General features: G+C 42.5%; 1 protein-coding gene across 2 annotated transcripts; it reads left to right on the top strand.

Annotated features, from left to right (window-relative positions):
* Positions 1-842: 842 nt before the first annotated feature.
* kcnj16a (potassium inwardly rectifying channel subfamily J member 16a) lies at positions 843-15597 on the top strand. 2 transcript variants are annotated; one of them, XM_085761477.1, is made up of 2 exons: positions 843-984; positions 13739-15597. In XM_085761477.1, exon 2 carries the CDS (start codon positions 13749-13751, stop codon positions 15000-15002), a length of 1254 nt encoding a protein of 417 aa, XP_085617603.1. In that variant the 5' UTR covers positions 843-984; positions 13739-13748; the 3' UTR covers positions 15003-15597. The 2 variants fall into 2 exon arrangements, with proteins under 2 accessions (XP_085617603.1, XP_085617604.1); XM_085761478.1 differs by lacking the exon at positions 843-984 and adding an exon at positions 10330-12201.
* Positions 15598-16058: the final 461 nt, after the last annotated feature.

Raw genomic sequence — 16058 nt, 5'->3', positions numbered from 1 at the left:
TGATGGGCAACCTCCGCTGAGATTTCACAAACGAGCGGTGCGATCGCCCGGGAGGCGCACGACAAGCTCCGTGAACCATGGCAGCCGGCAGCGCAACATGTGGGGACAGATGGAGCTCATTCATAATTGTCATCTCCATTAGGAAAACCTTACCTCCAGCCTGTGGTCACGCTGTTGCATAATATCGATGAAAGAGTCTAAAAGGTGCAGTAGTTTGTGATTCCATTATCTGAGCATGTCTAAAACCCAGTGGGTTAGAAAACAATACAGAGCCAACATGCATCAGTGGGTTCACGTTCATCAATATTTTTGACTTTGGACCAAAAACAAAGGAACCAACCAACAATTTCTTGGGTTGTTTGGTTGATTGGTCACCACAGTTACAAAAAAAACCACCAGGTGTGAAACCAAACATGTCGATGCTGATCTGGTCAAAGGGGGTGGAGTCAAGAATTTTAAAATAACTTTCCGTGACATTGGCATTTTCATTAATTGTTTGGACTTGGCCGAGGCGTGCGCTGTTTGGGTGTCATTTTAGTTAATTACTTTTAAGTAGGCCATTATTCAGCTGTTGAATATCATGAATGAATTTAAACACCTTACCATAATAGCAAATACGCTGTGTAATAATTGCAGTTAAATTACATAATTGGTCAGGAAAATCAAAACGGGATATTTTCTCTCACAGAGTTGAACTGGCTGACAGATTAACATCAGGGCTGTTAGGTTTTCACAGTAGTTTAAAAAAACACATTATTACAGTGGAGTGCTCTGTGGTGAGACTTTGTCCCTTCGTGCCACCAGGTCAGTCATTTCTCAAGTGGTGTTTAATGTACAATGCAAGTCCAGGCTGAGGCGGCACTCGGAGCCAGGAGCAATGCTTTTCTTGGGAGGATTTAATTTCTGGCCTTAGTGTTTTGTAGTAAAACTTGTGGACGGAATTCGTCTCCGTTTTCCCAGTTTTCAGAGTTCAACACCACAAAAGTAAGTGACTGTCTAACACACATTACTGTGCAACTACGCAATGTATTTTCTTATCTTTCTGAGACAACAGTTGAGGTTTGCTGTTTTTCCTTTGTGAGCATCAGCTTTAAAATCCGTTTGTGAATGAGCTTCAGGTCTCATTAAGCTTCTAAACAATGCAGTTTTCCTGACTGTAAACTCTCTGGCAGTGTTAAAGACTATTTTTACCTCAGCACAGAGTTTAAAGTCAAATGGAGCCAAGTCTTTCTTGATGGAGATTGTGGTTGAATTAGGGGCTAAATAAGCAAGCTGTAGTCAAATCATTGAATTTCAACCTCATGCTAAGATCTGAACACTCGCCCTGCAAAGTGCTGTCAATCTAATTGGAAACTTTGGAGTTGATGTTCAAACCGAATTCGTGTTGCCCGAGACCGCATGACAACGCTTGAAGTCGATATTTTTAGTGCAGCTGGAATGAAGTTGTTTCAACAAAAATATTTCCAAGAGATTCTGAGAGCTTGAATCATTTTGTCCGGCACGGACGAAGACATGAAGTTTGGCAGATCAAAGACTGGATGTTAAATCACTGATTGTGTTTCTTGAGCTTAAGAAGAAATGACATAATTGTGCAGGACGGGGAGCAGATACTGTACGCAGCGAGAGAAACACCGACCCAGAACAACGTAAGCGGTGAAGATACAACACGGTGCAGCAGCAGCAGCATCTCCTGCTTCCAGCTGCAGCGCTGCCTGAGAAACAACAGGCCTGTTTTTATGGAGGCACCTAAGAGGCTGTTTACACTGCCTGTAGAAGAGCCAGTAAACAGCACAAATAGATGAAGGAAATTGTTTTGTCGGTTTCAGACACCTTAATTTTATAGATCCAACCTCGGAGCATGGCACCGTAAAAACAAGGTTTATAAACCATTTAATCTGTGATTAAAACCCAATAGGTTAATAGAGATTTTAATCTTTTATGGGTCTGTTTGATCAAATTAATGACTAAATGCAATAATAGCTGCATTATGAGGCTTAAACTGCATAATCTATGAGCAATGATGATTACAGTGTGTGAGCAGGCAGTCAAACGGGCCCATTAACTCTTTGCTTGGGGGTCACGCTCCGTCCAGGAGGGACATAAACAAACTGTTGAACTGAGCGCTTCCAAACATTGTGGAAACATACATGAACATCAGATATGTTGTAATGTAGCGTCCCATCACACTTTACTTTAACGTCTATAAAATCACGTGCTAACAGATTGTACACTTCGGTATCTAAGGGCTGCATCACTAACAGATGTTTTATCAGTTATCTACCTGGAACAACATGATTGTACATTTAATAATAAAGAGATCATCAGTTTTGCTTTTCACTAATATGAATTTACTGGTGAGTCATGCAACAAAGAAGCAAGTTCCTTAAACATCTGGAGGATGTGATTTGTTGTGAGACATTTGACCCTCATGAGATCTGGAAACTGCACATGGAGATTTCAGTTTATTGTTCAGCCCTAAAAAAAAAAAAAAATACTTGTAAGTGTCGTCTAATGATTGTGACATATCTTGTCTTGATGGTGTTGACAGCTCTCACTGTGGCTGCTGAGCTCAGAGCTGCGTTAGCTAACACAAATATTTACAAAACAAGTTGCTGCTCAGCTCTTGAAGCTCTTGAAGCTGCAGAGATCCAGAGCAAAAGGATTCATTCAGAAATTAAGTGATGCGCTCTGGATTGCAACTGATGATTTTTTCTATTTGCCTGTTGTGTTACAATTATTCGATTGGATATGTGGTTTCCATAGTGTCCACAGTGTCAGGAGAAGACTGTCACAGTCTCCTGGAGCCCAGAGTGAAGTCTTCAAGTGTCAAAGTTCAGTCTGATAGTTTTCCGATCTAAAAACAAAGACGCTTCAAACATCAGAGGAGTAGCAGCTCATTTTTTCCTTGTCCGGTTCAGAGGGTGTTGAACGTGTTTGATTTGTGATATTAGACAACATAAATAGAATCTGACTCGACATGTTAGCTTTATAAATGAATCCAACGACAAATCCATTATCAAAACAGCTGCCGATTCATTTTCTGTCAATCAACTAATCCACTAATCGCTCCAGCTCCGCTCTGGCTCAAACGCTGTGATTATCATGGCACCATTTCTCTTTTGTTTAATGAGCAAATGTTTAAAATAATGGAAATCAGAGACAAGAAGGAGCTGCGAAGCAGTGGGAGAAGAATAACAAGCGAAGATGGAAACCTGCAAATTTCGCCAAGTGGTCCGGTGCAGCCGAGAGCCAGGATAAAGTAGCCGTTTCCCCCGGCGATGCTGGGCTAGATTAGCGTCACGTCACAGCCTCATGAGCTGTGACATAAGAATGCTTATGAAACTCACACGTAACAGTTGCTTCTGAATGAAACAGGAGACAGTGAAATTACTGGAACCTCACGGATCCGCAGCCAGAGCGGCGAGCCCGAAATTCCCTCCTGATCGATTTAGCGCTTTCTTTGGTCTGGGTGTGTGTGTGTGTTCTGGTATCTAAGAGCACTGAGATTTAAACAACAGCATTTTGAAATTTCAGCTGTTTCCCATTCAGTGGAGGAACGAGGGCAAAACCTAAATGTTCCGTAATCTAAAGACGCTCTGAACACACATGAATATTCACAGAGCGAATCCTGCGCTGCCCAGATAAACGACGCAGGGCAAAGGGAACAAAGACGAAGCTGGGTGTCAATTATACTCCACAAGTAGCCACAGAGGTCGAGTATGGAACTAATCAAGTCCTGCATTTACTGTAAGGAAAGAGATGGAAAGACTCTGGATCCTGTGCTCGGCATCTCACCGAGGCTGAAGTAGACGAGTGTTTGCCCTGTTGACTGATGAGCGCTGCTCACAGCGCCGACGCCGCGTCGTCTTTTTTCCAGAGAAAATTAAGTAATTCTGAAATCTGTGAGAAATCCAACACATCGGCTTGTACTCCAGGCCAGGCCACACAGACCGACAGCAGCATCAGCCCGAAGGAATTCAAACAGACTGGTGTTAAGTTACTACTGAAGAAACAATACCACTGTGTATACAGAGGAACTGATCCTGCATCCAAAACATGTTGAGTTGAGCTTTGGTGGACGTCTACTTTCAGACTCTTCAATGTAACGATACTGACTCACAGGCAGCACTTTAAACGCGTCCACAGTGGGAGATAAAGTCAGAATAAAACCTTTTTCTCTCCTGTCGGATCAAAGTCTCTCGTCCTCCCTCGTTCTCCGGCTGCATGTTTCGGCCCTCTCGTGTCCAATAAAGGAATAAAACTTCCACTTTCAAATTCCTTCGCACACGTTGCAGGAGATCGAAGGAAAGCAAGTGGGGGTGGTGGTGGTGGTCACGAGCAGCAGCAGCAGCAGCAGCAGCTTCCTGTGCTGGAGTGTAGAGCAGATGAAAGGCAGGTGGGTGTGTGTGCAGGTGAGGCGGAGGCAGGATGTGCAGCACGGTGCAGAGTCATTATCAGGCAGCTGAACTGCAGTGAACCAGAGCTCAGCAGCTGTTAAACAGCCGAGCAGCTTCCTACTGCAGAGCTGTTTGTTTGCTTGTTCTGCCTTTTAGGAGAAGATACACTCTGCCAACCACACGAGCTCACTAATGCAGGCGGACACACAACATGCATGCAATCTCTCTCTCTCTCTGTCTGTCTCACACACACATACAGTATACACATACACACACGCTGTGCAGATGGGCAATAGATAGACACACGCAAACGCAAAACATGCTCACGCACACACAGGAAACCAGTGTCAGGTTGGGACATGGCTGGATTTCCCACCAGGACTGAGTGAGTGGGGCACAGTGTGGCGGAGGCCCCACAGGTGACAGGTGTGGCCTCAAAGCCCTCAACAATGTGCAGCTTAGTCCTCGCTTATTGCATTACAACAAATAGTATAGAATTGTACAGATATTTGGATATTGATGTAATGACCAGGGCGACAAACTGCATCCTAAACATCGATATATATGAACTTCCCACCAGTTTCACACCGACACACCAATTATTTCCACCATAGGAGGCTGATGTGGGTTCAGCTGTAACCTGGTTAAACCCCATGCACAAGTACAACCCTCTTTAATGTGAAGCCATTATTCTGTTCCCATAGACACAAACAGCATAACTGGGGGTGGGACGGTTTGAGTGACAGTTGGATGCACCACAGTCTGAGCTCGGTATGGCAACGGTAGAGCAGCATTGAGCCTTCAAAACCTGTAGGTACGTCCGTCTATATTTCTTTATTCCAGTCATGGATAGGAATATTTAGTTCCTATCCCAGCAGAACTAGTAAATGAAGTCTCTGGAGCAGATATACTTGAATATATTCATCTTCTCTACAATGAAAGTACGTGCAAAATTCAAGCACATGCCTAATTTCGGTTTAGCAGCTGTAATTACTAGAAAAATAAAGATTCACTTAGAAACTTTCAAAAAAAAAAAAAGATGGCTACCTCAGTTCACCTTTTCCATGACGTAACCTGTCTGTTAAAATCCTGGCCGATCATTTCTTATTTAAAAACGTCTTCCTTTTTTCTTGAAATTTTGGAAGAAGCTCTGCTCAGAAATCGGCCAGTGTCTGCATTTCACACCCCGAAATCTTTCTGGCCTCTTTAATTTTGTGCCTTGGCTTGGTGCTGGAACGTTTGATCAGAGCTCTGTGTACAACATTGTGCTCATGTATTTTTTGTGGATCATTTTTATTGGGAACAAATTATTTCTTTTTCCTGGAAATGAGGTGATTTGTTATGGGTCCACTTTTTGCTGAGACCCCCATTAACCCACCAACTGTGTTAACATTTGCATGCACACAGACACACACGTGGACACACGGACTCACATACACTCACTAAAAATTAGTTAACGTTTAAAAAATGCAGTCAGGTTCATAAACATAAAACCTGGCGTTGGTTCACAGACATACTCTTAGACACCCAGAGGAATTTACTGAGAGGACGCCCCACTGTGCTACAGCTACAGAAATAAAACCGTTGAATCATTTCATACGCTTTGCCCTCTTAGTCTGCAGATTTTACAAAGGTGTCAAATAGCTCGCATGACTTTGTTTTCCTGCACAGAGGCCAGCGAGCAGTTAGTGCTGTCGCAGCAAAATATCGCAGGGAGCCGTTTCACCCCTCAAACACTCCAGCACACCTGGGGGGGCTGGGTTTTAGCCTGACCCTGACCCTGACCAGCACTGAGGCCACCAGCCTGTGATGTTTGTGAAAGCTCAGTCCAACTCAGTGGTGCAGAGTGACACCCACACTGCTACGATCGCCACAGGTTGAACCACATGTTTTGCGGCCTCCAAAGGAGAAAAGGGACTGAAATGCAACGACGACTGTAGCTCCCCTTAACCCCCCCCTCTCCCCCCATTAAGACACTGCAGTCAGGGGTAGGCATGTGCACAGTTACCCGGGTACTCGATTACCCGAGTAGGCAATCTGCTAATCAGTTATGATGAATGATTACCCGGTTAAACCAGGATTTTAAAAAATGGCATGTTAGAGCACAGTCCAGCGTCGGATCAAACTACATAATCATGCCATGGTTCGGGTTTTTCGTAGTCTTAAACAGTTCCGTATCAAACAACATGGTTTTTTGCTTTGTATCAAGCCTCAAACTTTCAAACTTTTTACAAGAATCTGTGGTGGTTCCCTTGGGGTGAGCCGTAGGGAGACGATAGCTAAGATTCTGAAACCGAGTTATTTCCTGAGACGATGCGAGACAGAGAGGGAGCGTAGTCGGCAATAAATAAACACCACTAATGACTGGAAAAAGTTTTTTTTTAACTCCAATCTCTACTCTAATTATTAACCACCTGATATTTTAATTATTTTTATTTTAAGATGCGCTCTGTCTGAAGGACAGATTTTTATTTAAGTAATTGGTTACTTGAGTAAAACCAGGTTAGGTTATTTCAGTTCAGTCAGAAAATGATTCAAAATGCCCATACCTAGTCAGGAGTGAGGGGCAGTGCAGTGATGCTGCCCCTAACCCCCCTAAATGAGGCCCTCTCATAATGTGTGACTGCACGTGAGGCGTTTAGGGGACGTCTCTAAACTGTAGCAAACACTGATATTCGGGGGTAAAGGGAAATTGAAGCGACTGCCAATAGCTTGCATGTGGAGGGTGGGGTGTGGGATCTGTGATCAGCTTCTTTGTCCGACAGTGACGTTCTAGAAACACTGATGTTGATGCATCAGTTTTTAATCCAGCATTCTGTGGCAGATGAAAACATCTCAGCAGCTTTTATAGGGGCTGACTGATGGTCCACAGAGGATGAACCCTGATGATGGTTTCAGGATATTTTCACTTCTGCACTAATGAAGCTGCACAATGCTTCATTTTATCTGTGGGTATGAACTCATTTCCTGCTCCTGCTCTTATAGATCCATGCCTATCCACCTATCACCCTCACACAACAAGGTTCAGTAGCTATTTGCTTCATCTTCTTCACAATATTCCCACAATAAACATGAACACCAGCAGGATGGAAAAGTCACGCCAACCTGACAGTCTCTCATTTCCATCGTCCCAGATCTGTTTGTAGTTGCTTCAGAAGAGACGACCTGTGTTATCACAATATATAAGAGTGGAGAGGCCGGCAGTCAATAGACTTCCACACTTGAAACCTGAGTTCAGCTCTTTGCTCCGGACAATGAGCAGAGTTCGGTTGTATGGCAGTTATGAAGTGAGGGAGGCAGAGATATTCGAGTTGAGCTCTCTAAGGAGTTTCAGGCTGGGATTAAGGGATTTTCAGACCAGTCTTACAAAAAGAGGCACAATAGAGCAAGAGTGTTCACCGATTTGTAATCTGCTGTTGTGAATTAAGTGCGAGATAAAGCTGCACAGAGGAGGTCAGATCTTTATACTACAGCAGCTACTTGCATGTGGTTTAATGTGTTGTTACACAGATGAAGCAGGAGGAACTGAAACAGGTAAAACAATGTAAAACACATGTAAGACTGAGTAGTGACCAATAACATTTTGATCCGACACTAAAGCTCCGTCCCTTTTTTCCTCTTAAATTTAATTGATTGGTGTATGTTGGGATCAGTACTACATTATAGATTAGCCTGTGTCTCATTTTAACAATTTGATTATTAATGGGTATTTGTTGTAAAATATTAGGAAACAGTGACAAATGTCCCTCACAATGTTTTAAAGCTCCAGCTGTTGTTTCCACTTTGTTTTGGATCTGAAAAACCTGGAAGTAGAATTACTTTGACATGATCATTGTTTTTCTGTTGACTAATTATTGAAGCAGAACATGTGCATTGTTTTTATGATGTCACTTAGGGTTTGGTCTTTACTGAACTCATCTATGTGAACCACACTGACATCAGTTTGGTAACAATTTACTGGGAATCAAGATGAAAGTTTAGCATCAATTTAAGGAAGAAACTCTCTAATATCTAATCTGTAACTCAACCGTATCACCTTAATGAATGACCTTCACCGGGCTTGTAGAATACAAGGTGTGGCTACTGGTACAACACCTTTGTTTTAAGTCATACACCACTGAGGTGTATATGACTATACAAGTTTATATACTAACTCCTATAGGAGACCTGCATGTACTGTGTGCACACACAAACGCTCACCTGCGTGTGGCACCATGAGGAGGTGTAAACCTTCAGTTCCTGCAGTGACAGAGTGGGCTGGCTCTTTCCAGCAGGTGAAGGCTGAGCTGCTGTTCAGCATATCGGACACACTCCCTGCCCAGGTAGCGACACTCCTGCAGCAGCTTCAGCTTTAATTCTTTTGCACTAAGGTAGGAACTGATTTGTGAAAGCTTGTTGGTGTTACGCTTCTGCACATTTGAGGACATTTCAATGTCGTGTTAAATCTAATCTAGGGATTAAATCTGAGGATATATAGGGTGCTTTTCTGCAGACAATTTGTGCTTCTGATCTAATTTTTCCACACAGAATAGATAAATTCTGTGGGACAATATGAGTTGCATGCTCTTAAATGTTTTTATTAGTAATGTATTAACTAATTAATGTTAAACCTCTAAATTCCTCTGTAATATTAGACCGTGCATGTTGTTTGAAAGTATCACTGAGCTGAAAAAATCTGTGGCAACAGGTAAATGGAGGTGTTGGACAGCAGACATTTGGTAATCTGATCTACTGTATTAAGAGTACAAATACAAAGCATGAATGGTTTAAAAACAAGTCGCAGTCAAGGTGATAAGAAATGTCTGATCATATTTCACAATGAACTCTGAACAATGTCAGAGCCATGAGAACAGAAAGTTTTAAACTGCACTTACTGCAAACAATGTACGGGTAGATTAGATCTTTAAAATACTTTAAGTTATGATGTTTATATAACATGACTTTATATAAGCTGATACAGAGAAAGGAGAGCAAAGTGTCGGTCAGCCTTGTTGTGTCAGCAGCGATGCCACCTCACACACTGTTTCATAAATACTCATCTATTGATCTTTTAAACAGTGAGTGAGGGACGATGGAAATTCTGAAGGTCACGTTGGTTCTCAAGAAAAAGCCACACAGGAGCATGTTAGACAGTTACAGAACCAAACATGGACTCATTTAAATTCAGCATCAAACATGAGCCTTGAACAGAGAGCGAGCGACACTGAATCCACGGTAGAAATCTACTGTACAACTGAGGTTAAATCCGGCCTTTGGTCACAAGCTCTTCCTCTGTAGGAAAGAAACGTTAAGCTATTTCTGATGAAGCAAAACAAAAATACACGTGTGCTCTGGTTCACTTGGTACTTTGAAGCTTGGATAAACCATTAACCTCCAGGAAGAGGCTGCTAAAATGTAAAAGACGCAACCTCCTGACTTGACTCTGGTCTTTAAGGCCTGGAGAACTTCCAGCAACTTGTTTCTGGGTTCGTTTGACAAGCGAGTGTGAGGCCAAGCGAGTCGTTAAGGTTGGAAATATTTGGCGGCGCTGAGGTTTTGAAGGTCATTAGAGGTGGCAGAAAGCCTCGGGGCAGACCTATGACTAGCCACCCATGTACACGGTTCTGTTCCAGTGAACCACAGATGGGTGGCACAATGCAATTTGCAGTAAGTGAGCATGTAATGGAGTTGTAAGTGCCCCGAGCAGCGGAGGAAACAAGCCAATTGCCCAAGTTGTTTCCAGAGTTCATCCCTCGATTCCCATTGTCAGCAGTGGGTGACAGACCTTCAGTCTAACTTTAGAACACAAAAGGACACTGTTGATATTCACTGGTGAAAACAAAAATGACACAGACCTCAAAAATATTAAATATCGCAGCTTTGTTCGCGGAGGGAGTGCAGTGGAAACTTCATCCCCAAAGGTCAGTGTGTGTTCTGGTTGTGTTTGCTTTGTGTGATGTCTTGTTTTGTACACAGAGCTGCTTGTTTCAGGCTCCGCCACTGAGCAGAGTCAGTGTGGAGAACACGGCTCATCTTAGTGGGTCGACACAACACTATGAAGGAACTATCAAGGCTGTCTGAACCACCTGATACAGTGGGAGTGTAAAACACTTTGTTAGCAGCCTTTTTCAAAGAGAAGGGATATTTGTTCAGCGCCATGAGTGTCCATCATTTCCTGGGAAAACAGAAGAATGTATAACATATTACAGTAGTATACAGTATATGAATCCGGCTGCATGTGGTGGAAATTCCTCCTCAGTGTCTTGAACCATTTAAAAGACATTCAGTTCTGATTAAAAACTCCTCTCGTGGCCCAATTCTCCAGATGCTATTATGGTCAAATTCGCTCCGACAACAGTTACATCACGTTAAAAAATGTTGGATTAATCGTGGATTAATTGTGTGTGTTGAGTATGAGTGTGTCGGCCGACCACATGAAACAAGATGAGAGTGTCCTGCTTTAACTGAAGGGTTCAGACGTTAGTTCTCATTTATTTCACTTCCTTCGTTACAGTGACAAAGTCCTCGTGGACGGTCTTAGCATTCGTCTCCATTATGTCTCATTAATCCAGACTGCAGGGAGGTGAAATAACAGCCCTCAGCACAGTTGGACTGTGAAATATGAGAGCTTCAATTTTGCATTTCACATCATTTAACATTTTAACGATTATCCCCGTATTTTATATTTTAGACCTATTGGCAATCAGTATCAGCATGGATGCAACCATTATTGTCTTAATGCAATCGATTGTAACTGTTAAATCTTACCAAGGTGATTAGGCTTCACCCTCTGGAAACATGTCAGTACAAATTTCATGATGATCCGTCCAATAGTTGTTGAGTCTGAACCAAACGAGGTTGAACGAGCGACCAAACCATCATCACCATCTCTGAAGCCAAAAATGACTTCATTAGTTGATTGTAATGAAAATTGTTGCGACTCTGGTGCTTGAATATAAAGTTGAATAAACTTGAATGACATCAGCCTTTTGGGTCACCTGGATGTTGCTGCTGAAGAAGTACATGGCTGCGCATCTTTGCACTTTATGTTCTGCTGCAGTTTAAATTTCAGCCCGATAGCCCACGAATGCTACAATAACTTAGCGTCTCTTGGTTTTCCAGTAGGATGCTGCGTTTTTCTCCTTTTGTCCATATCAGGGTATTTAGGAAGGGATTATGGGAAGCTAATAGGACGTTATTTCTATGACCTCATGGAGTGAGTTCCACACTCTGGCAGTGGGGACGTTCGCTGTAGCCAGGAGAAAGTGGAGTCTGTGACTGGAGCCCAGTTCACTCAGTCAGATAGCGGTGATTCAAACCCCATTTGTTTTGGGCGTAGAGGATGCTCTCAGTGGTTTGGCTGTGATTGATCCTTCCTCTGCCCGTGATCGCACCATGACACTATTCCAGTTTCCACATTCATTTTTCCCCCGCTAACTTAGACCAGTTCAGTCCTGTGGTGCTTCCTTTATTGGCCCTCTGACAGTTCTTTGACCTCCACCCAGAAAAAAAAGGTCTTGGGCCATTGCTTTGGACAGCAGCAAACCTTAGCATGGAAACATTATTCTATGTTTACAGAGAGTTTAACATTACTGGGGCAAGACATCTTACTGTGGCCCAACAACAGGCTGCCAGCCACTAAACAGATTTTTTGTAGCAGAATTAAAGTGTGTGAAATATGTTTTGGAACTATGCCGTTTGATAATTTTACAAAATGTATTGCTGTTTCAATCAACTAATACTTAAGTTTGAAAACCGTTCTGTAACGTACTTACAGACTCTTCCCATGAACGATCAGCAGGGAGATATTTCTACCACACTACAGGTATAGACTGTATATTAGGTGTTCTTGGTTTATTATATTTTAAAAAATCAGTGACAAAAAGTCGCAGCAGCAATAGAAGGGTTTTGTATCGCCAGGCAACAGCCCCATCATGATTGGATATATTGACACAGTAAAAAGTGACAGGAAAAAGAGGCTCATACATGGTAAACATTCCCAGATTTCTATCTTAAAAATAGACCTCAAGAGCAATCAAAGCACAGACAAAAAAAACCCAACAAAAAACTAAATGGGGGACAAAATATGAAAGAAAACATGTGAATGAAATTACGAGTATAACCCATAACGGAAAAAAGCTAACAAAAAATAACTTTTTTCCCCTGTCATTGATTTTTTCTTCTTACTGTGCTTGTTGTCAACAAAGTGCAACTCACTGTGTATTTATATTACATGCAACAGCAGGGAGAGCAAGAGGTTGGAGATTTCCAGTGATCCGCTGATGTTTTTGACTCTAATGTTAATTGTTTCCTCTAATAATAGTGGCTGGAAAAAAAAGGAGGAAAATGGGCAAAACTGGTTTAGGTGGACGTCTGTTTTCTGTATCAGAGCAAAGGGGAAAGCCCTTTGGGACTCTAATGAGTGATCTGTGTAGAAGGCGCAGCATCAAAACATTATGTAATCAAACTCACTTTTGTTTGCTGAACATATACTTTCTAATTTATCAGGTTTTATATAATCTCTTTTGCTCATCTGGTCTTTTCCAGTTGTGTTTGTTAATTAGTAGTAGAGTCAATAAAATAGAGCTGTAACTCACAAATGATTGTAGTAAATAAACGTAATTCATTCTGTGAACTAATTTGTTGCGTACAAAAGCAAATCTGCATCATGGCTTAATCTTGATGTAAATACTGAAGAAAGTATGAATTTATTATTTCTACAATATACCTATTAACTGTTGCAGGAACCTAATTATAGCCGCCACATAATCTGGATTTCCGTGTCGGATTTGTGTTACAAATGTGGACTCCTGCATTCTTATGTGGGTCAGAGATCAGACAGCTTTCAGTAGCTGTTTGGTCTCATTGGCAGAATCATGTGTCTGCTATCACTGCCATGACCTGCAATGCTCTACTGACCTTCTCTCAGGCAAAGTTTTGGGTCAGTTGAACTGCAGTTCAACAAACTAAAAAGTGCTCCCAGTCCAAACGGACAATGTTAGAAGGCTGTTGTTTTTGTGGGGCTCTCATCAAGGTTGGTTTACACCTTGAATGTTTTCCTGTATGATGACACACAATCGTAAATTTTTGTATTAATGTTTTGATCTTGGATTCACAATCATTACTGCCCTAATTTTCCTGGTTTCTCTGTAAACTTCATATCACTCCATCGAACAAACAAGTCGTTTCTGGTCTGCACCAGTTCTGTTGTCATTGTAACTTTAGGCCATTTGGTTGTGTTTTATTCATAGTATCGAACAATGACATTGGCAGAAAGCAAAGCAAAGCAACATGTTGATAATGCCCGATACGTGACACTGATGGCATTATTGTTCAAATGTTGTTTCTATTCTTCCCCACAGGTTCTGGAAAATGCAGAAACAATATAAATCTGTGAGCCCGATAGATGACGTCAGTGTGAGGACTGAAAATGGACGCCAACGTAAGAAATATCGCTACGTACGTAAAGACGGCCACTGTGACACCGTATTCCGCCATGTTCCAGAGGAGTGGCTGCTGTTTGTGACTGACATCTTCACCACCTTGGTTGAGATCAGATGGAGGGTGATGTTCCTGATCTTCGCCCTCTCTTACATCCTGTCTTGGCTCTTCTTCGGCATCCTCTACTGGGTCATCGCTCTCGCTCACGGCGACATCAAAGACGAGACAACCGACCCCTGTGTGTACGAGGTGCGCAGTTTCACAGCAGCTTTCCTCTTCTCACTCGAAACTCAGACCACCATCGGATACGGCTTCAGAGGAATGTCCGAGAACTGCATGATCGCCATCATTGTCGTCACTATACAAGATGTCATCAGCTGCTTCATCGACACCTTCGTCATCGGTATTGTTGTCGCCAAAATGGCATCAGCCAGAAAGAGAGCACAGACGGTGGGCTTCAGCAACTGTGCTGTGGTCAATCTTCATGACGGTTACTTGTGCCTTTCCTGGAGGGTCGGGGACTTCCGCAGGAACCACCTGGTGGAAGGGACGGCTTGTGCTCAGATAGTCCGCTCCACGATGCACGCCACAGGGAAAGTGGACGTGACCTACGAGGACCTGGTCATCCAGCAGAGGGACATCGCCCTGGTCACACCTACTACCATCTTCCACAGGATCGAGCCCAGCAGCCCGCTGTTCAAGATGAGTTTGACGGATCTGCGCAAAGCGGACTTTGAGCTGGTGGTTTCGTTCACCTACACAGACGACTCCACAGGTATGCTGCATCAGACCCGTACCTCGTACACTCCAGCAGAAATCCTCTGGGGTCAGCTCTTCCAGGAGATGATCAGGGTCAGCAGGAGGTACTACAGGGTGGATTACAACCTGTTCAATCACACTGCTAAGGTGCTGGTGCCTGAGGTCAGCGCTGAGGAGTACGAGGTCAAGAAGCAGCTGCGGCCCTCTCCTCGCCCGTCACCGCGACACTCACCCAGATCTTCTCCACGCCCCTCTCCCAGGTCACAACGCCAGAATCATCAAGAAAACCTTTTGAAACCTCCGACAGTAACGGTGGAACTTGTGAGTGACACCCAGCCTGAACCGAACGCCTCAACCTCTGAAGAGAAAAGTCAACATCAAGACACTTTGACTCTGCCTCATGACCTTACAAGTACAGAGGTTTAAAGCAGAACCATGATATTTGCAGCAGCCATTCTGAAATACATCAAGGGAATTTTTAATTAGCAAAAGAAAGATTTAGAGCAGGCGGTAAATTGACTTTGTGTTGAAATTGTTTTGTGAACTGTTTTTTACTCCTTATAAAGTGTGACAAAAAAATACAAGAAGGTCAGATCTTTACTGTGTACATTACTTATTTTAAAAGATCAGATGTTATAAAGTAAAGTTTAAGTCAAGTGTCTGCTGATAGTAAATAACCAGAAGTCATAAGGGTGGTGACAGTGATGTCCCGCCTGAGTGAAGTCACAAAGTTTATAAGAAACACATGGAAAATGTTAAGTTCCTGTCATGTTTGTGGTGGAATCAAAAAGCAGCACACCAAGAAAAAGTGGAATTATCTCTGATGAAGACTTTTGTAAAGGACAAATAATATATTTTACATCCTGGATCACTTCATGAATGAAAGAATGCAACGATCTGCTGCAACAGGCTGAACAAATGTGTTTCTAATTTTCTTGTTACAGTATCATTAAGCAGATTTTATAAAGTATTAAAACAATATTGCTTATAAGACAATACCATTGTCAGTACAGCCATGATCAAATATCTGGTTTGTGTTTTCACTTCCTGTAATAATGGTGCAACTGTCTGAGATGGATCATGGTTCTTGTCCGAGAACAAAAGATCTGATGGGGAAGGTCACTTTGAAGTCAAGTAACCAGACAGACAAAAGTAAGCAGATGCTGCTTTGTAACGTGCTGCTGTGCTGCTTTCATTTGCATCAATATCGCTGTATAATCCTATTAAAAGCACATATCTTTTTATATATATATATATATATATATATATATAAAATTATAGATCCACAATAGATCAGGTCAAAGCGTATGATGTTCTTCAGGCATAAGACCATGACAGTGCAGATTTAATGTGATTTTTATCTGTCCATCAATTAACTGTGCAGCTGGAGTTTGAAGTTTACTCGCTCTTAAAGGCTACAGATGCTCACCCTGCACACACACACACAAACCTCACAATGCTTTTTTCAGCAGGAGCAGACCT

Source organism: Trachurus japonicus, chromosome 19, assembly GCF_045865225.1.
Source record: "Trachurus japonicus isolate A0001 chromosome 19, Traja_1.0".
Taxonomy (NCBI): Eukaryota; Metazoa; Chordata; class Actinopteri; order Carangiformes; family Carangidae; genus Trachurus; species Trachurus japonicus.
This window is presented reverse-complemented; position numbering and strand designations above follow the sequence as displayed.

Excerpts from the sequence above, each read along its gene's own strand:
- kcnj16a (XM_085761477.1), top strand. The coding sequence starts at position 13,749 with ATGCAGAAACAATATAAATCTGTGAGCCCGATAGATGACGTCAGTGTG.